The 18,030-nt window shown below is 43.5% G+C and overlaps 8 protein-coding genes and 1 long non-coding RNA gene across 16 annotated transcripts; 6 read left to right on the top strand and 3 right to left on the bottom strand.

Annotated features, from left to right (window-relative positions):
* Window positions 1-2,265: 2,265 nt before the first annotated feature.
* On the top strand, window positions 2,266-8,372 carry LOC115761118 (matrix metalloproteinase-14). Of its 4 annotated transcripts, none has more exons than XM_030702754.1 (4): window positions 2,266-2,689; window positions 2,838-3,756; window positions 3,815-3,893; window positions 7,581-8,372. In XM_030702754.1, the coding sequence occupies exons 1-4, from the start codon at window positions 2,436-2,438 to the stop codon at window positions 7,748-7,750; spliced, it is 1,422 nt and encodes a 473-aa protein (XP_030558614.1). In that variant the 5' UTR covers window positions 2,266-2,435; the 3' UTR covers window positions 7,751-8,372. The 4 variants fall into 4 exon arrangements, with proteins under 4 accessions (XP_030558614.1, XP_030558612.1, XP_030558615.1 ...); XM_030702752.1 differs by having other exon boundaries at window positions 3,815-3,980; XM_030702755.1 differs by lacking the exon at window positions 7,581-8,372 and adding an exon at window positions 6,799-6,906.
* LOC115761119 lies at window positions 6,207-7,629 on the bottom strand. Of its 2 annotated transcripts, XR_004017712.1 has the most exons (4): window positions 7,550-7,629; window positions 6,993-7,068; window positions 6,721-6,943; window positions 6,207-6,670 (listed from the first exon to the last, which is right to left on the bottom strand). It is a non-coding gene; the product is annotated as an uncharacterized LOC115761119 (long non-coding RNA). The 2 variants fall into 2 exon arrangements; XR_004017713.1 differs by lacking the exon at window positions 6,207-6,670 and having other exon boundaries at window positions 6,838-6,919.
* Window positions 8,373-8,669: 297 nt separating the features above from the next.
* On the bottom strand, window positions 8,670-10,702 carry LOC115761117 (protein painting of fourth). Of its 3 annotated transcripts, none has more exons than XM_030702750.1 (4): window positions 10,181-10,702; window positions 9,220-10,110; window positions 8,925-9,158; window positions 8,670-8,815 (listed from the first exon to the last, which is right to left on the bottom strand). In XM_030702750.1, exons 1-4 carry the CDS (start codon window positions 10,578-10,580, stop codon window positions 8,688-8,690), a joined length of 1,653 nt encoding a protein of 550 aa, XP_030558610.1. In that variant the 5' UTR covers window positions 10,581-10,702; the 3' UTR covers window positions 8,670-8,687. The 3 variants fall into 3 exon arrangements, with proteins under 3 accessions (XP_030558610.1, XP_030558609.1, XP_030558611.1); XM_030702749.1 differs by having other exon boundaries at window positions 8,670-8,845; window positions 10,181-10,701; XM_030702751.1 differs by having other exon boundaries at window positions 8,670-8,845; window positions 9,220-9,984; window positions 10,181-10,701.
* Window positions 10,703-11,041: 339 nt separating this feature from the next.
* Window positions 11,042-11,840, top strand: LOC115760889. The gene is made up of 3 exons (XM_030702453.1): window positions 11,042-11,152; window positions 11,210-11,569; window positions 11,620-11,840. The coding sequence occupies exons 1-3, from the start codon at window positions 11,070-11,072 to the stop codon at window positions 11,822-11,824; spliced, it is 648 nt and encodes a 215-aa protein (XP_030558313.1). The 5' UTR covers window positions 11,042-11,069; the 3' UTR covers window positions 11,825-11,840.
* A 187-nt stretch (window positions 11,841-12,027) lies between these two features.
* Window positions 12,028-14,380, top strand: LOC115760930 (RNA-binding protein 28). Its single transcript, XM_030702504.1, has 3 exons — window positions 12,028-13,193; window positions 13,249-13,504; window positions 13,565-14,380. Exons 1-3 carry the CDS (start codon window positions 12,049-12,051, stop codon window positions 14,168-14,170), a joined length of 2,007 nt encoding a protein of 668 aa, XP_030558364.1. The 5' UTR covers window positions 12,028-12,048; the 3' UTR covers window positions 14,171-14,380.
* LOC115760931 (NADH dehydrogenase [ubiquinone] 1 alpha subcomplex subunit 8) lies at window positions 14,293-15,400 on the bottom strand. Of its 2 annotated transcripts, XM_030702505.1 has the most exons (5): window positions 15,316-15,400; window positions 15,100-15,255; window positions 14,744-14,919; window positions 14,591-14,681; window positions 14,293-14,530 (listed from the first exon to the last, which is right to left on the bottom strand). In XM_030702505.1, exons 2-5 carry the CDS (start codon window positions 15,226-15,228, stop codon window positions 14,399-14,401), a joined length of 528 nt encoding a protein of 175 aa, XP_030558365.1. In that variant the 5' UTR covers window positions 15,229-15,255; window positions 15,316-15,400; the 3' UTR covers window positions 14,293-14,398. The 2 variants fall into 2 exon arrangements, with proteins under 2 accessions (XP_030558365.1, XP_030558366.1); XM_030702506.1 differs by lacking the exon at window positions 15,316-15,400 and having other exon boundaries at window positions 15,100-15,307.
* Window positions 15,401-15,490: 90 nt separating this feature from the next.
* Window positions 15,491-16,470, top strand: LOC115761089. The gene is made up of 2 exons (XM_030702710.1): window positions 15,491-16,235; window positions 16,347-16,470. Exons 1-2 carry the CDS (start codon window positions 15,558-15,560, stop codon window positions 16,452-16,454), a joined length of 786 nt encoding a protein of 261 aa, XP_030558570.1. The 5' UTR covers window positions 15,491-15,557; the 3' UTR covers window positions 16,455-16,470.
* Window positions 16,471-16,491: 21 nt separating this feature from the next.
* Window positions 16,492-16,956, top strand: LOC115761090 (pupal cuticle protein Edg-78E). The gene is made up of 2 exons (XM_030702712.1): window positions 16,492-16,574; window positions 16,642-16,956. Exons 1-2 carry the CDS (start codon window positions 16,563-16,565, stop codon window positions 16,924-16,926), a joined length of 297 nt encoding a protein of 98 aa, XP_030558572.1. The 5' UTR covers window positions 16,492-16,562; the 3' UTR covers window positions 16,927-16,956.
* Window positions 16,957-17,135: 179 nt separating this feature from the next.
* Window positions 17,136-17,725, top strand: LOC115760660 (larval cuticle protein 4-like). The gene is made up of 2 exons (XM_030702126.1): window positions 17,136-17,220; window positions 17,287-17,725. Exons 1-2 carry the CDS (start codon window positions 17,146-17,148, stop codon window positions 17,674-17,676), a joined length of 465 nt encoding a protein of 154 aa, XP_030557986.1. The 5' UTR covers window positions 17,136-17,145; the 3' UTR covers window positions 17,677-17,725.
* Window positions 17,726-18,030: the final 305 nt, after the last annotated feature.

Genomic DNA, 18,030 nt, shown 5'->3' with positions numbered 1-18,030 from the left:
GCACAGCCAGGGCCAAAAGCCGGTTGAAAATTAATAAACGAATGCAAGTTCAATTGGAATTTCGACGCGGCTGCTTTCATGTATTTCCCACGATTCGCTGCAGCTCATCGTTGCAATTATGTTAATTGCATAATGCATAACGCGAATATTGAACATTGAGTGCTGGAATGTGCAGGCAGCTCGGTTCTATAACAAACACAACCTCCTTCTCGCCACAATCAGACAAGGTCAAGCCTCTGGCTCTGTTTGAACCCAAACGATGCGTCAATTAACGGGGAACTGCCCGAAATAATATTATCATACATTCGTTTTGTAGCACCACTTGACAATGGAGAAGTCACAAGATTAGGCCTAAGAATTTAACATGCAGCACAACGATGCTGAAGTACTTCTTAAATAATAAAGAAATTGAAATAAAACCGAAAAAATGTGCGAGTTATGCTTCACGGCCAAAGGTTCATTTCGCGAATTGGCTTCCAACTAGTTCCTTAAACCCGCAACTTTAAAACGATTTATAAATTTGCGCCGTATATGTTAATGTGACGTTAACAGCGCGTGACGCTAACAGAATGTAAAATCGATTATGGTTTTTTTTTTCCTCTTTTAAAAAAGAATAACTCAAAATGTATATCGAGTATTTAATTGGGATGATACAAAATATATAATGATAATAAATAACATATGCATATAGGAAATATGCCCGATTAATCTGCATTCCAATGACTTTATAACCCCGCCAGGCTATCAAAACAATGACAGAGACAGAGAGAGAGAGAGAGCGAGATAGATATGGGGATGAGAGAGGAGAGCAGAGAGACAGATTAATTTAATTGTGTAATAATTTTGACAGAAAAGCGGAACGCAAAATTGCAAATGATTTGCATATCGCTCTTTGTGACTGATTCTGCAGTTACCCCGAGATTGATTGTTCGCTTGTCAGAGTCATGTTTACAGGAAAAGCAAAACAAAGCCACAAAAGCGTGCGAGTTCATTTACCTTTTGAGGCGAGTCTAAGGCACCGCCCACAACCCGTAATCCCCCCCCCGTCACAGTCCAGTGTTGGTTACCACACGCCAAGACGGCAGCACCACCCAGTTTATTAAGTACTTAGGATTGGGGCAACGCGACGCATACTTATGCGTTTCGGCCGAAAAAGTTTACTTCCTCGGAAAAATAAAAATACAATATCATAAAAAAGTTCTATAAGTAAAATATATGCATATAAAAAACAAATCAGTCAGCTGAGTGGATCGTTTGGTATTATGCAAGCGCCGTTTCAGAGTGCTTCTTTTTTTTTTTTTAAGTTTTTCTTAATTTTTTTTTTTTTTTTGGCAGCATTATATGGCACAGTATACCACAGGGTACATATTTGATATGCTGTTCTCTGCCTGCGACCCATTAAAAATGTGCGACACATGAGGCGCACGGAACATGTTTCACATGCCAAATGGGCTTTACGTGAATTCAGCTGACTTTCAAAAAATTTGCTCAAGCTGCAAATGAAATAAATACCAGATATATATATATATATATAAAGTACAATATATATAGTATTTATACTAATTGCTGCATTTAAAGCTTGTAATTAGTGAGAAATAAATTGTCTTTGGAACCGTTAGGCGCATCTCTAACCTCGCATTGTATACGTACTTCCTATAGAAAGAGTGCTGTCTGGTATTCAATGCTAATCACAATTGGCAGTTCTACAAAGATTCGCGTTACAATTTAATTCGACTTACATGCGTTCAATTAATTGTAAAAGTTTGCCATAAAAAAGCTAACCAAAACACTTCCTTAACTTGACTCAGCTCTCGTCTCGTCTCGTCTCGTCTCGTCTCGTCTCGTCTCGTCTCGTCTGAGTAGAACTTAGTTTGTTTTTCACACCTCGAATCGCATAATTAAAGTCACGTAACTGTGATTCGCTCTTAGTCTGGCTTTAAAGTAGGAGGGGGAGGCAGGTGGCGATTTGTATTATAAAACATTGCCATGCCAATGCGCTGGGTAATAAATTATGCAAGTCAGATAGTTTTTGCGGCAAATTTATTCTTGCATATACCCGCAAGAAATGTGACGAATGACGAATGACGTCCCAGGTGGGAGCTGTTGGCTCGGCTCGGCTCGCCAGGACAATTACAAGGCAGGCGAAACGTGTCTTATCTGATCGCCATAAATCAGCGGCAATCCACAAGCACCCGCTGGCAAATGGCGCAAGCCATTGATCTTGTGTCCAGCTGTTCCCTTGAGAAACCCTCTTCTAATCTCTACCCTTTTCTCTTGGCTTGCAGATCTATCTGTCACAGTTTGGCTATCTGCCCGCCTCGGCGCGCAATCCGGCCAATAGCGGACTGCAGGATAAGCACACATGGGTCAGTGCCATACAGGAGTTCCAGAGCTTCGCTGGACTCAATATCACCGGCGAACTGGATGAGGAGACAATGAAATTGATGTCACTGCCACGTTGCGGTGTCAGAGATCGAGTCGGCACCGGAGATAGTCGGTCGAAACGTTATGCACTCCAGGGCAGTCGCTGGCGTGTCAAGAACCTCACCTACAAAATCTCCAAGTATCCCAAGCGCTTGAAGCGCAACGATGTCGATGCGGAAATCGCGCGCGCCTTTGCCGTCTGGAGCGAGGATACAGATCTAACCTTCACCCGAAAAACATCGGGACCCGTGCATATTGAGATCAAGTAAGTGCTCGAAAGGGATATGGTTAAGACTCGGCTTAAACTATTTGGGAATTATAAGCGAAAAGCACGCTTTGACTTGCAGCCTCTTTTATCTTTAGTTGTTTCTCTCTAACCCCTCTCTCTCTCTCTTTCGCTTTATCCTCGCCAGATTCGTTGAGAGCGAGCATGGCGATGGCGATGCCTTCGATGGCCAAGGCGGCACTTTGGCTCACGCTTTTTTCCCCGTCTTTGGCGGCGATGCCCACTTTGATGATGCCGAACTCTGGACCATTGGCTCGCCACGCGGCACGAATCTGTTCCAGGTAGCCGCCCACGAATTTGGCCACTCTCTGGGCCTCTCGCACTCAGATCAGAGCTCAGCGCTGATGGCGCCATTCTATCGCGGCTTCGAGCCCGTCTTCAAACTAGATGAGGACGACAAGGCGGCCATACAATCGCTATATGGACGCAAGACCAATCAGTACACGCCCACCAATGTCTACCCGCCCAGCACGCACAGACCATCGTTTACGCCACCGAAGGTGCCGCTGGATGATTCCATATGCAAGGACTCCAAGATCGACACCCTGTTCAATTCGGCGAATGGCGAGACGTACGCCTTCAAGGGCGACAAATACTACAAATTGACAACAGACTCCGTGGAGGAGGGCTACCCGCAACTCATATCGAAGGGCTGGCCAGGATTGCCCGGCAACATAGATGCGGCATTCACGTACAAGAACGGCAAAACGTACTTCTTCAAGGGCACCCAATACTGGCGCTATCAGGGTACCCAAATGGACGGCGCCTATCCCAAAGAGATTAGCGAGGGCTTCACGGGCATACCCGATCATTTGGATGCGGCCATGGTTTGGGGCGGCAATGGCAAGATCTACTTCTTCAAGGGCAGCAAATTCTGGCGCTTCGATCCGGCCAAACGACCGCCCGTCAAGGCCAGCTACCCCAAGCCCATCTCAAACTGGGAGGGCGTGCCCAACAATCTGGACGCGGCGCTCAGATACACAAATGGCTACACGTACTTCTTCAAGGGCGACAAGTACTATCGCTTCCACGATGCACGCTTTGCGGTACGTTGAACTTAGGATCTAATCTTATGGCGAAAACTCACTGCGCTCTCTTTAACAGGTGGATACGGCCACGCCGGCATTCCCCAGGCCGACGGCACACTGGTGGTTCGGCTGCAAGAACACGCCCTCCTCCACAGGTAATTTTGAAGAGGATCCATTTGAGTCTGAGCAACGATCGCGGCTGCATGCCGATGATGGTAATGGTGATATTGATCTGGATGCAGGTGAGTGGGATCGACTCGGCGGTAGTTTTGTTTGAGTCCCAAGCGGATTCGATAGTAACTGAACTGTAAACAAAATATTTAATAGAAATTCGAATAATCGAAACTAAAGTCAAAAAGATCTCATAAACATGTATGAGTTGTTACTTCTTACCAGCCAAAAAAATGTTTTAAAAATCCTTAAAAATCTGGCAAAGTCTCTTCACACACACAACAAAAAAAGAGACGTATCCATTAAATGAATTTATACAAATATGGTATGTTTAATTAAGTTTATATATGTATCGTATCGTACTCGTACTCGTATTGTAGTTCAATTCTATTATTGAAGTCAATGTGTTTGTTTTTATTGCCCAGCAAATAACGTTTGAACCTGAAAAAAAAAACACAACAACAACAAAAAAGAGAAAAGAAAAGAAAATACATTATTTTTATTGAAAACTAATTCTCGAATTGTGTATGTCCAATTTCTTCTATTAGCACTCGTAGCTCCTGTAAACATTTGTGTATATATATATATAATTGATTTTTCCTACTTTGTGGTGTTTTACTTTAGTTTGTTTCAGTGTACTCAAACTGAACCAGCTCTAGGCTACACTTTCCTCTCAACACTTGTACAATTGTACGCTCCTAACCAGCATTATCTTTTATCTACATTTATTAGTAGTATTAATTTTAACAGAATTCTTTACTTTCACTTGGTTTCTTGGTTAATGTTACTAATACCCAAAGTTTCAAAGAGTTCATTTACACTTTTAATTTTTTGGTTACATGATTTTTATTTTATTGAAAAAAAAAAATATATTTATTTTAGTTTAATTGTGGAAATGGCAAGCTCCTAACCATGTTATCTTTTTTATTTGAATTTTCGTTTATTAACATTTCTAGAACTATTTCTCTAACAATATTTAAACATAACCTAACTCTTTCGTAGCTAACTAATCAACTCAATTTAGCATACCATGTAAAAAAAAAAAACAATCAAATAAAATCAAACCCAGGCGAAATTGAACAAAATTTAAAATTATTATAGGTACATAATAAAATGATAATATTATAATCATATCTTGCTTACAGTGTAAAAGAAAAAGAAAACAAACTACTGGTCAGTCGGTCTCACTAACTTCACCCCCGCTACCTCTTGGCGCGGTACCAGGCAATATACCTTATCAATCTATCAATCTAGCATTTAAGCCTCCTTCACGTGCACACGATACTATGAATGCGCATGCTACCACTAATTGGTTAATCTAACTATAGAGTTGAACTAAGAAGTTACTAATCTCAAGCTAATCCAACACTTTACAACACTACACTGAGCTTTACATTCACACCTATGCACACTTTTACAACACTATTTGTTAAACACCACAATGAACCCAACACCCAACCAGCTATCGGTAACTATCGAGTAGTAAATCCACACAAAGTGTAGTTTTTGCAATCCTTAGTACGTACACCTCCCACCCCCACTAAGTATATACCTATTTATATAGTACTATGGTAATATTAATATTATGTTATTCGTCCCCTAACTAAAAATATGTATGTATATCCTGTAGTTATTATGGCATTTACCAACACTATATGCGTACAACGTTTTATTCGAAATCGATATCCAAAAATTTTGTTATCCCTCTCTTTGACACCTGTGGCACCAAATTCAACCGGCTAAAGGCTTCTTTTTTTTGGGTTGCTCTTCTTTTTCGACAATCTTGTGTACACAAATCCGTTTAATTGCATGTTTTATCAATATTCTTAAATCCACAAATCGCATGGCTTACACACACACACATACACAACACCCACACCCACACTCATTACCTCATAAGTTATCCACCGTTTGTACATATGTATGTATGTATGTATGTGGTCCACAACCGTTATGTTATGACCCAGATTGCACGATTGCCGACGGTCGGTCGGTCGGCCAATTTGAATACTTAACACATGCATGCACGTGCTTGTTGCCCATACATAACTTATTCAATTTACATAAATCGAGCTCTGAACTTCAACTGTATATGTCATCCACTTGTACGTATGTATGTACATATTTCTTGCAGGCTTTAAGAGACGCGGATAAAAACGAAACAGAACAATTAACAACAACACAACTGCAAAACACAACTGAAAAGCAAAAAACCTAATAAAATGAAAAGAACAGCAATAACAACGAACTCCACGGCACACACACACGCACGCGCACACGCTCACACACACACACTCAACTAAAGCACAAGAAGAACAAGAACAAGAACTTAACGAAAGCAAAAACAAAGCAACGCGCGCATATCGAAAGATTTACCACACCCGCCGCCGGCTGCTGATTTTGTTGCTTTTGCTTTTGCTTTTGCTTCTTACGACTTACCCCTCTCCCAATCACGGTGTGTGTGTGTGTGTGTGTGTGTATCATCAATATGAAAGCTGCTCTTCCATCTCTGATGTGTGTGTCTGCGTGTAATTAAGCTTTATTAATTGTAGCTCTGTGTGCTTCATTTATAGTAATTGTATTTTATGCTAGTTGATCGAACTGATTCTCAGTTATCGTTATCGCTATCGCTATCGCTTGCTTAACGTATCGCAATCGCAATCGCAATCATTCGTAGATCAAATTTAATTTAGTTACGTCACAAACAGCACGTAATCCTGCGCACACCCAAAAGCTGAACGTTGAAAACCGCTTCGACTTGCTGAAATTGTATTTATGCGATTATCTTTTTTATCAATTTTTTTTTATTACATATCTGTCTCTCATTTCATTTCGGTTGGGATCAATCGATCAATTCCATTCAAACGTATGTATATTGCCATAATGCAGTACCGCAGATTCCAAATACGAACACAAATACGGGCACTGGCATGGGTCTGCTGCCCGGCTGGATGTGGAGCCTAACGAACCGATACTTTTAAAAAGCGCGCGCTAGTTCCAGCTCCAGTTCCTTCACAGTTTCGTTTCGTGTGTTCTGTCCAACATCAACTGTATAACTGTATTAATATCGTATGCATACATACATTTATTGTATCTGCAAAACGCGTGCCTTAAGTTGTATTACGTCCATATAAATATGCCTGCTTGAGTGATCTCTGTCTGAAAAGTAAAATGTCACAAAAAATATATATAAATATATTAAAAAAAAAAAAAGAAACATCACACACACAAATGCCACGCCCAAAAAACAAAAGCCTGCGCCGCTGCCGCCCATTGAAAAACGCCCAGAAACAATCAAGAAAACGCCAATTCAATTACGAATTCAACATAAAACATTTGCGCACAGCGTGGAACAGTATGTTGCATTAATTATTTATATACATATTTACTATTATTATTATTTTTTTTTTTTGTAATTCTTTTAAGTTAGCTTAGCTTTAGTTCGTAGTCCTTATACATATTTTGGCATTTATTTTATACGTTTTTGTTTTTTTTTTTCCTACACTCAAAATCTTTACACAGTCCTGTTCAAAAGTCTTGCACCTGTACAATTCTCCCCCAATAGATATTGATTTAGATATATGCATAGTTGATATAAAATTGAAAAATTTTTTTTTAAAAATTTCGAACATTTTCTTACGTGCTATCTCTTTGATCTCTCTCGATAACAGCTGTCGGCGATAACCAATCCAATGATGAGCCCGAAGTGGCGGAACGTACGGGATCGGGTTCGGGTTCGGGATCTGGTGCGACGTCCTATCGGCTGCCCAGTAGCTCCGCTGCCAGCGTGCTGCTAAGCACCTTTCTGCTCTGCTGCCTATCGAAATTCATAATTAGCTAAAATAACTGAACGTTGCGCATTTCTTGAAAAATTTTTGTTATCCACGGATAATATACAATTTTAGTAAAGTTTATACAATTTTAGCGCACGTTGCAAGCGATTTAGTTCGGGCTACCAAAATATATTTGAATTTTGTATTCGAATATAATACGACTTATAAAACAAAGTATATATATACATACATATATGATGTGAAACACAGGTGCCTTAAAATCGTTGTTGTGTAAATACAAAAGCAGAAAAGCAGCATTAAATGTAATTTAACTTAAATCTTAAATAGTTATTAACATTCCATCAAATTGGAAAGTATGCAAAACTAAACAGGAGATCAGAATTCATATCATAGCCGAGACTACGAGTATAATATGTAACTTAAAGATGACAATTTGCGATATTAACTATAACGAGCCATATGAAAAAAAAATTACTTAAATCGATCAAGTAACAAATGAACATATTTTAGTTTAGTTCGAATTGTTGCCCGGATAAATTCAAGCCGTGTAACAATTAACTATAGAAATTAAGGCTCTTTAATCAAAGGACATAGAATCGTAAAAAAAAAAAACGAACACATTTGATCATTATATATGTATACTTAATTTGTAAGTGTATGATAAGGTAAGAAAAGTCTTAAGCGATATTTGTTCGGGTTTAATATTTAAAACCGAAATATTATTTAATTTACGTTCTATTATTATGATGACAATTTTATAAAATTGTACGTTGCAAAAGTGATCGAAAAACATTAAATAAAAATAAATATGAATGTTAAAACTCTACTACTCTATCCACTACTAAGCTATCCTACACACACATATATATACAGATATATATATATATATATATATCTATATGGTACATATATGCCGCTGATTAAAAAGTCTTATACGCAAATAATTTTGAGGTGCTACAATTTGGTAGATATGAAAATCCTATCCTATGTATCCAAATCGGCTTCGACCTGCGCATGCACCTCCAGATTGGCAACTTTTGAAGATTTCTTAGTTGTATTCTCTTTGTTCGGCTGCTGTGCGCTGGATTTTGTGCTCTTGCGACGACCGAGACCTGAAATCAGCCAGCCAAAACAATCGGATGCTAAGTAAGATATTCGGGAGGAGGGGGGTACACACAATACATATAAAAATGATTAGTTGTGGTTATTTTCAGTGTTTACATTTAATGGGATCCTCCATGCCGTCAATTGGGCAAGTTGTGCCACGATATGGCGAATGCGATTGAGCATCTGGCAATGAGTCCGGTTCAGGTTCGGGCGTACTCTGAGCTATGCCCAAATATTCATTTTCCATTTTGATATCATAGCTAGAACACGGCGATAGTGAGCGTTGCATCAATGATGATTTGTCTGTGGTTAAATCCGATTGTGGCTCTACTTTGGTAGTGGCATTGGCTACAATTGAGGCGGCACTTAGTTCGTTTGAGATTCGGTCCAGCTGATCGGTTCAACTTACCAATACTGCCCTCTCTTTTCTGTAAGCTCCGTATAATGGCACTATGTTCGGCCACTTGCAGTTTGAGGCGTTGAATCTCCTTCTCCTGGGCAGTCATCTTGCTCTCGCGCTTCTTGTGTGGAATGCTGCTGCTGAGGCTCACAACGCTGTGCGACTCGCAGTGCTGGTCGTCATCGCTATCCAATATGGTAATCGATTCCACCGGAGGTGGTGAAATGACGCGACATTCAACGCCATCATCGTCTGTGGCGATGGTGTCAATGGTCAGATTGGATATGGCGCACATCGAGGCGGCTGTCGGATGGGCCAGGCGCTTGCGTAGACGACGATAGCGTACGGTCAATATGCGATTGTTAAGTGTACGGCGGACCAGATCCCTGAATGCCTCCATGGCCATCTCGGCATTGGCGTAGCGCACAAATGCATAACGTGCGCGTTTCTGGCGCTTCATGACGCCAATGTCGACACGCATGGAGTTGACGAACACCTTTATGTCAGCGGCGTTCATGTTGAAGGGTATATTGCTGACATACAGCGAGCACGGATCAATGCATTCGGCCTGTTCCTCATCGGTAAATGTCTTCAGTTCGGCGTGGAGACGGCCATGGCCGAAGCGCACCTGTTTTATCTCCTCAATGGTGCGTTCAACATTCGCGCCGGCCTTCAGATGCACCAGGCAATAGCGCTGCGAGACATTTGTCGGAAAAACCACATCCCGGATGCTCTCCGAGAATTCACTGACCGAAGTGACACTGATTTTGGGATCTGGAAAGCGTACAAGAAGCGTCGGTGCTTGGGGTGTTTTTGTAGCCAACTCGCGCTCCAACTCAAGAGCACGCAACGCGTTTTGGCGACGTAAATTGGTGAGTGCCTTGCGATTAAGCTTGGCCGCTGGAGCGGAAGAGATCGAGTTCGCTTTGAGTAACTAATTGAGATTGGCTCTTGTCTGGCTGTCACTTACTCTGGGCATTCGCTTTGGAATCCTTTTCCGAATCAAAAAGTGTGGGCACATCATTGGCAGAGGTCTTGGACTCTGTATTGGACATCCAGGAGCAGAGCTGACTGCCAGCAGGAGTCTGCTGGAACATAAATGATTCTAATGAAGGCGCACATCCGTTGCCAGTATATGGCGCCACATGATTGCTGGGCGACAGATTGTCGCGTTCAGCTTTGAGACTATCACAATCGGTTTCCTTGATAACATCTAATTGCAAGCATTCTGTCTGTGCATCGCTCGTATCTTTATCTATACCTGATTCCTGATCAAGCTGCAGACATTCTTCCTCGTCTGCAGCTGTAGCGCGCTTGGCATCTGGGCCATCGCCCAGGCCCGTCTTGCATGCCAAACGTTTTAGGTCCATATCTGCCACGAAATACGCTATATATTCCAGAATTGTGCGGTATAAAACTATTGCGTTAAAATCACTTTTTTAACAAAATATCAGCTCCTTAACAAAATATGCTGCTGTGTTGTGTTGCTGAATGGGTGGCAACGCCAAACGCTCAGCTGGTTTCAGGAAACGCAACGCCTACTACGCACACACACAAACATGCTCAGCTGTTAAGCTGAGTACTCAGCTCAAACAAGTTGCGGGCAAAAGCTATAATCACCCTGTGGTTCAATTTGGTATGTAAACGTAATAATAAACTTACTTAAATTTAAATCGTAATTATATAAGCCGAATTAATGATATTAAGCTAATTTTCCAACGAGTTAAGAAAGCGCGCTTGCAAATTTGGCCTCGCGCAAAGTATGCTAAAATGTGGTAAATTTCAACTTTTGCTTAGCTCGCGATCGCGTTAACAGCATACTAAGCTAAACATATGCACTAAGCGACATAACAAACAAAATGTGTGCGGCAATTTTACGAAACAGCATTAAATGCATAAATTTCAGAATAAACACAACAGCTTTAACCAAAAGCAATTTCTGGTAAGCACTTTGACTAAATATGGTTAAGACAGTTAGTTGAGTTTTGATTTATTTTAGCACAAGCGCAGTTCGCGGCAACTGGCGCCACAGGGATTCGGATAATGTGGAACAAAATCTTTTAAAGTTGGATAACTTACCAGAACATTATCAGTTGATTTATCGGGCACCATTGGAGAACTATGTGACCTGGACGAAGAATGTGTCGACCGGCACAGTTACAGTAATTGGTTTGGTTGCCGGCTGGCAGCTGGCCTCAACGATGAGCTATATGAATATTGCCCGGAAAATAGATATTTCCGTGCTGGTATCGAATGAAACAGATTTGTATTATTTTGCGGCCGGATTTGTGCTCATTAACCTGGCCATACGTGCATTTGTTGCCAAATATCCGCTGAGAATATACAAAAGCGCCGATAAGTAAGAACTACACAAACTTTTATTTATTGAACTTACACAATTTATTGCAGATACGTTGCTGTCTACGGCTCACAAATGCCAGTGGGCACAGTTAAGCATTATTTTGAGCGTGGCCAAATTGCCGAGTACAGGAATGTGTTAAATCCTTGGAGTCACATTATGTTCATGCTGGGCCGGCGTTCGTCCATGCTATTGATTGATTATTTCAAGACGCCGTCGGAATTTCATCAGTTGTTTCAAGAAAAACAAACCTAACTTTAAGCTATTTTTATTCATTAAAAAGTTGCTTATTAAAACATAATTTGCGAAAATTTGCACTAACTTCGCGTTGCAGCTCAAGATGTAAACAATTGCATGGTGTTGCCACACCAGCAACAGGTAGATAGGCACTGTGGCAGCACCGCAACTATCGATATATCGGGCTATCGATAGCGTGTCAACAATTCAACTCCACGTGCAGAGCAATTGTTTATGTGCGGATGATGGAGCTAAAGAAAATGAAACCGCTGCTGGATACAGAGCCGGAATCTAACGATAATATCGAGGAAAATAAGTCTGGGAAGCGGCGCAATCCATTCAACACACAGCGTCTCAAGGAGGAAAAAGATCGGCGGCAGAAAAAGCGAGCGCGTCTGATTGTACGCAACATAAGCTATAAATCTACGGATGAGGCGCTGCGCCAGTATTTTGGGCAATGGGGCACGCTGGAGGATGTACACATCCTGAAGCGTGGAGATGGCAAGCTGGTGGGCTGTGCCTTTGTGCAATACGAGACCGTAAATCAGGCATCAAAGGCTATTTTACACGCCAACGGCAAGGAGCTGCTCGGGCGCAAGGTCTTTGTCGATTGGGCCATAGGTAAAGATGAGTATGCAGCCAAGCAACAGAAAGATGAGCCCGAGGACAAGAAACCCAAGTTGGAGGTAAAGGAAGAAACTGATGAAGACAAAAGTGCAGCAGAAAACAAGGAGAAAAGTATAGAGAATGATGACAAATCAGGGAAAGAGTCTGATGTAGAGGAGGATGAAGAGCAGGATGACGATGATGATGACGAGGACGACAATGATGATGATGTCGATGATGAGAACAATGGTGATGATGATGATGAAGATGACAAGGACAAAAAAGATCTAAAATCGAAACTAGGCCAGTTGAAACAGGAAAAAACCATTTCCAACGATGTACAACAAGGCTGCACGGTCTTCATCAAGAACGTACCCTTCGATGCAGAGGATGCGGATCTGCGTAAAGTGTGCCGCAAGTTTGGAGTGGTGCAGTATGCGATCATCAACCGGCAAGCGGTGTCCGGGCACTCAAAGGGCACAGCATTTGTCAAGTTTAAGGCCAAAGAGTCGGCCGATTTGTGTCTGCAGGCAGGCACCGAGTTCAAATTGATGGACGAGGTGCTAGATCCACATCCGGCACTCAGTCGCGATGAAATCAAAACAAAGCAAACGCAAAACTCCAAAGACGAGACCACCAAGGATTCACGTAATCTCTACCTGGCCAGAGAGGGTCTCATCATGGCCAATTCAAAGGCAGCCGATGGCGTTTCCGCATCCGACATGGCCAAGCGACACGAGTTGGAGCAAGTGAAAACGCAAGTGCTGAAGAACCTGAATCGGTAAGTGGTAAATGTTATGTTAATCTGGATATCCATTAATAATATTATTTTTCAGCTTCGTTTCACGCAACCGCCTGTCCATACACAATCTGCCCCTGAACTATGACAATGAGAAGCTGAAGCAAATGGCGCTCACCTACACGGGCTTTCGTCCGCACGAGTGTCGTGTGATGCGCGACCAGAAGGTTACCCCAGAGCATCCGCAGGGCAAATCAAAAGGTTTTGGCTTCCTCTCCTTCGATACGCATCAACGGGCATTGGCTGCGTTGCGTAAACTGAATAATAATCCCAGCATCTTTGGCACTCAGCACGTAAGTGAAACCTTGCCTTGCCTTGATTGAGTTTAGCTTGACACTTTCCATGTTCTCTAGCGACCGATTGTAGCCTTCAGCATTGAGGATCGCGCCGTGCACAAAATAAAAGAGAAGCGCACCGAACGCTCCAAGCAAAACAATCCCACATACAAGTCAAAGCTGGAGCAGCGTAAGGAGCAGCGCAACCTGAAACGTAAGGGTCAAAAGCCGACGCCCAAAACCTTGGCGCCACAAGGCGACAACAAGGCGAAGCTGCAGAAGCACATCAAGAAACTGGAGGCTTCGCGTGCGGCCAAAGCAGAAGGCAAACAGCAGCAGCCGAAGAAGTTAAGCGATGTGGAGGCCGACTATGTCGGAACAGCAGCCAAGCCTGGTACCTCGCTGCGTATGCGCTCCAAGAAGAAGATCATGGAGCAGGCGCAGGAGCACATGAAACGTGTGAAGACAGAGAAACGCAAGCAGAAGAACAAAAAGATACGCGAAACACATCTGGCGGAGCGCAAGGCCAACAATCGACCCAAACAAGGACGCAAAAAGGAAAAGGATGATCTCCGGCCATTGATAAACAAATACAAGAACATGATCAGCGGAAACGAAGGCGGCGGCGGCGTCACAGGCGGCAAAGTGAAGAAACCGAAGCGTACCAAATGGTACGCCGATTGAGGTACTCTACAGTCCACATCCTAGACGCCTCAGTTGTGTATATTAGCAATTAAAATTTAAGTGTGCGCAAAGTTAAATCCTGTAAATCCATTAAAGTTGCTCGAACCTGATTGGATACGTTGTATGTTAATAAACTTTGCTGATTACGAATGGAAACAAGATTTTATGCATGTTGTAAATTACAAGTTGGGCCCGAGGGCCGCCCTAAAATTCACTTAGCCTCAGCGTTTATTCCAGCCAGAAGAAGCGTGAACCGTATTTGGCTGGTGGTGTGGGATAATCATCTGGCAGGCCGGGTGTAGCATCGGGATACGACTTGATTGGCTCCTTCTCGGGCGCCTTGCGTGTAGTTTTGACGACCTAAATAACAAAATTGTCATTTTAATCAGAGTATTGAATGTAGAGAGCATATCAGCTCACCTTGGCACGCGTAAAGTAGCCATAGGAAGGACGTTCCCAGTCAAAGTTATCCTTAACGCACTTGTCAAAAACACCCTGGGTTTTGCGGCAACTGCAAATAGTTGGACATAAGCATGAATGAGCTTAAATAAGTCTTGGAATTGATGTACTTACTGACTGAAGGCCATGGTGCCGCTGCTCTTGTCCAGGCAAGTGGCGTACTGCATGAACTCCTCATGGCAGGTTTTCTTTACCTTGCGAAAGAAGTCCAACGCACAGCTGGTGACGGCGCGTCCCTCCCCCAGGCAGGCGCGCGGATCATCCAGCTCTTGCCGACAAAGCATAAACTCCTGCGAAGACAAACGTAAACAAAACAATAAGCTACAACTTTTGAGGTTAGGTTATATAACTGACTCGCAGCGCCGTTTAACTGGATAATGTACACATAAACTAAAAGAACACATGCAATACATGCTCTTAGCTATGATTTAGAGCGTACAATATGTTTTTAATAAGCGCCGCATACTAACATTATTGGCCGATTCGCATTGCTTGCCCAGGTGAAAAGAACCCGCACGCAGCGCTGCCGACGACAGATTCAGCTCCTGCACGTCCAGTTCCGCCTCCTCGGGCAGTTTTGTGTTGCTTGTTATGACCATTGCGTGGAAGTAGTGCTGCCCGTTGCTCTGAAAGTGCAGCAAAGGCGTTGCAATCGCTAGCAAATTAGTTAAATTGTTAGTTTTTACTTGTTCGAGTCAAAAATATCGTCTCCAGCAAAACAACAGCTGTTCGCCAACGATATATCGATAGGCATAACCGTTTGACGCAATCGGCTCAGGCGGCTGCGATAACACTGACACGTCTGACTATCGATAGTTTTGCACGTCGCTGAAATTTGAAAAAGTAAAATATCGCAGTGCACGTCAGAAGAAATTGAAACAACAAATTGGAATCAATTTCTGTATACTTATAAATTCATTGTGCAGTCATGCAGTTCTCCTTGCTATTTTTATTGATATCCCTGATGAGCGTGTCTGTAACATTGCAGGGCGTGATCAGGAATGATGAGAATAATGGCAATGTGAAGACCCTAAATTATCAGAGCTCTGTTAAGGAAATTGTTAAGGATCTCATAGCGGCTTGGTCCTCGCCGCTTGTCTACCTCAAGAATCGCGGCTACCTGAGTGCACCAGAGATCGGATTCGATATGCTGCTCAAGGACGATAAACTGGGGGAGCGAAAGACGCGCTCCAACGAGGAGGAGACGCCCAACGATCTGAGCCATCTCTTTCGCACGCTCTTCTCGTCCAGCGACAGCAACGTCTCGGACAAGATCAAAAGCAAACTGGGCGTGCCCTGGGACATGACTGCGCTCAAGAATTCGGTGCGCAATGAGGCCTTCAAATACTACGAGAAGTTCTACGACAAACGCAATCAACAGGCATCCAACAACCAAGGAGACGGCGAAACGGATATAGATCGGCAGGTGGCACAGCTGTATCCAACGGTGGTGTTCACGCCCAACAAGGAGCACGCCGACGAGGAGGAGAAAAAGGTCATTGAGGAGGTGGCCAGCCACAAGGAGCCCAAGCTAATAAATGGCATTGCCAAGCTGCTGAGCAGCCGGGCCAAGCCGATGCCGGTGCAGCAGCTCAAGGAGCAGAAGGTGCAAAAACAGGCGCTGGACGCCAACTAAGGCGTTACACTTTCCACAGAGTTCAACTGTTGCCGATTTTCATTTCAGTTTTCTTTGTTTTTGGTTTTATTTTGTATTTAGTTTTCGATTGAATTTGACGAGCCCTTCCAAACCAGACGCCAGCTCGGGCCAGCTCATGCTAATTTATGGCAATTGGTTAACCAAATCATCAACAGAGCGATTAATTAAAACTCGTTTTCGATGAGCCCAAGACCGCAGCAAGCGGCCAGCTATAAAAAGCGTCTGCCCCTCTGATATTTTTGGTTGAAATTCATAGAACACAACAACAACAAAATCATGTTGAATCATGTGAGTAACGAGACTTGTGTTGTTTTACGGAACACCAGAACTGACTGTGCACATCTTGAATGTCTAGAAATTGCTGTGCTGCGCCTGCTTCCTGCTCCTGCTGGCTGCCATTGGCAGCGCCAATGAACCGGAGCCGGCGGCGGCGGCGGAGCTGCTGAAGCACATCAATCAACAGAATCTGAATGGAGCGGGTCAGTACAAGCACGAGATTGAGGTAGACAATGGCATCAGGACATCGGCCCAGGGCAATGTGAACGGTGTGCAGGGGGAATACGAACTGCCCGGCGAGCATGGGCCCATACATGTGACCTATACGGCCGACTCCACGGGATTTCATCCGCATATTAATTAAACTTGTTTATCAAATAAAATTGAGATGAAAAAAAAAAAACGAGTTCAAAATTGAACAGAAAACAAAATGTGACACAATTAAATGAGGGGCGCAGTTGAAATTTATGGAGCTTATTGCATTTAATATTAAAAAATAAATATGCCGCGATATATATATATATGTATATATATATAGTAATACAGGTAATCGTTTTGGTACATACCTGCAAGGTGTACTCAGATGCCGGCTATAAAAGCCTTTGGCCAGGCGCAGTTCGAGCAACAATCGAAATCCCAACGCATCATGTACAAGCACGTAAGTTCTTGACTATTTGGTAACTGTTGACGCCCACTCAATTGCCACGCCCCACTGGTATTGCAGGTGTTCCTAATTGCTGTGCTGCTGATCTCGGCCAGCTGGGCGCGCGACGATGACGCACACGCCAAGGCGGAGGAGCACAAAAAGGAGGACGGACACGGCAACTTTGCGTACAGCTATGACATAACCAACGGCATTGGCGCCCAGGAGGCGGGCGATGCCCATAATAATGTGCATGGCCAGTTTCACTTTGTGTCCAAGGAGGGCGTGCCCGTTCAGGTGTCCTACACGGCCGATGAGAACGGCTATCATCCGCAGGGCGACTCGCTGCCGACGCCGCCGCCCACGCCCGAGGCCATACTCAAGGCCCTGGCCTACATTGAGGCGCATCCGCCCAAGGAGGAGGCGAAGCCACGCCCACAACCGCAGCCACACGGCAACCTCAGACATTAGGGTATACCTTGCCGACATCCCCAACAGGCCATTTCAATTGCAATTGGATGCGTCTCCATCGGTCGGTCGGACATTAAAATAAAACTTTACGATGCAAGATTTTCCACAAATTTCTATGCAAAGTGGGCGACGGGAGCTTGGCGCCGTGTACGTGCCCAACTCTTTGGTGTAAAGTCTTGCTGCCCCGCCCACGCTTCAGCGCGGCGAGTCCATAAAATACGCATTGTCATATGGAGCTGGGGTGGGGGCAGGAGCCGGAAGGGATGGCCCTTGTTAATGTTGAATTTGAATGCGACGCGTCCATTGTTCGGCCTGAATGGACGCCGTTCGGAGCACGTTACGGAAGCGACAACT

Source organism: Drosophila novamexicana, unplaced genomic scaffold (genome assembly GCF_003285875.2).
Source record: "Drosophila novamexicana strain 15010-1031.04,08,12 unplaced genomic scaffold, DnovRS2.1 tig00000462-arrow-pilon, whole genome shotgun sequence".
Classification (NCBI taxonomy): Eukaryota; Metazoa; Arthropoda; class Insecta; order Diptera; family Drosophilidae; genus Drosophila; species Drosophila novamexicana.
This window is presented reverse-complemented; position numbering and strand designations above follow the sequence as displayed.

Excerpts from the sequence above, each read along its gene's own strand:
- LOC115760931 (XM_030702505.1), bottom strand. The coding sequence starts at position 15,228 with ATGGTCATAACAAGCAACACAAAACTGCCCGAGGAGGCGGAACTGGAC. Across the intron at positions 14,920-15,099 it reads AATGCGAATCGGCCAATAAT|GAGTTTATGCTTTGTCGGCA; the intron begins GTTAGTATGCGG and ends TTGTCTTCGCAG. Across the intron at positions 14,531-14,590 it reads GCTACTTTACGCGTGCCAAG|GTCGTCAAAACTACACGCAA; the intron begins GTGAGCTGATAT and ends TTTGTTATTTAG.
- LOC115760889 (XM_030702453.1), top strand. The coding sequence starts at position 11,070 with ATGTGTGCGGCAATTTTACGAAACAGCATTAAATGCATAAATTTCAGA. Across the intron at positions 11,153-11,209 it reads TTAACCAAAAGCAATTTCTG|CACAAGCGCAGTTCGCGGCA; the intron begins GTAAGCACTTTG and ends GATTTATTTTAG. Across the intron at positions 11,570-11,619 it reads ATATACAAAAGCGCCGATAA|ATACGTTGCTGTCTACGGCT; the intron begins GTAAGAACTACA and ends AATTTATTGCAG.
- LOC115761118 (XM_030702752.1), top strand. The coding sequence starts at position 2,436 with ATGAAATTGATGTCACTGCCACGTTGCGGTGTCAGAGATCGAGTCGGC. Across the intron at positions 3,757-3,814 it reads TCCACGATGCACGCTTTGCG|GTGGATACGGCCACGCCGGC; the intron begins GTACGTTGAACT and ends TCTCTTTAACAG. Across the intron at positions 3,981-7,580 it reads TGATATTGATCTGGATGCAG|CTGTCGGCGATAACCAATCC; the intron begins GTGAGTGGGATC and ends TCTCGATAACAG.
- LOC115760660 (XM_030702126.1), top strand. The coding sequence starts at position 17,146 with ATGCCGGCTATAAAAGCCTTTGGCCAGGCGCAGTTCGAGCAACAATCG. Across the intron at positions 17,221-17,286 it reads AACGCATCATGTACAAGCAC|GTGTTCCTAATTGCTGTGCT; the intron begins GTAAGTTCTTGA and ends CTGGTATTGCAG.
- LOC115760930 (XM_030702504.1), top strand. The coding sequence starts at position 12,049 with ATGATGGAGCTAAAGAAAATGAAACCGCTGCTGGATACAGAGCCGGAA. Across the intron at positions 13,194-13,248 it reads GTGCTGAAGAACCTGAATCG|CTTCGTTTCACGCAACCGCC; the intron begins GTAAGTGGTAAA and ends ATTATTTTTCAG. Across the intron at positions 13,505-13,564 it reads GCATCTTTGGCACTCAGCAC|CGACCGATTGTAGCCTTCAG; the intron begins GTAAGTGAAACC and ends CATGTTCTCTAG.
- LOC115761117 (XM_030702749.1), bottom strand. The coding sequence starts at position 10,580 with ATGGACCTAAAACGTTTGGCATGCAAGACGGGCCTGGGCGATGGCCCA. Across the intron at positions 9,159-9,219 it reads GAAAAGAGAGGGCAGTATTG|CCAATGCCACTACCAAAGTA; the intron begins GTAAGTTGAACC and ends CCTCAATTGTAG. Across the intron at positions 8,846-8,924 it reads CATGGAGGATCCCATTAAAT|CATCCGATTGTTTTGGCTGG; the intron begins GTAAACACTGAA and ends TATCTTACTTAG.
- LOC115761089 (XM_030702710.1), top strand. The coding sequence starts at position 15,558 with ATGCAGTTCTCCTTGCTATTTTTATTGATATCCCTGATGAGCGTGTCT. Across the intron at positions 16,236-16,346 it reads AGCAGCTCAAGGAGCAGAAG|TTTTCGATTGAATTTGACGA; the intron begins GTGCAAAAACAG and ends TTTTGTATTTAG.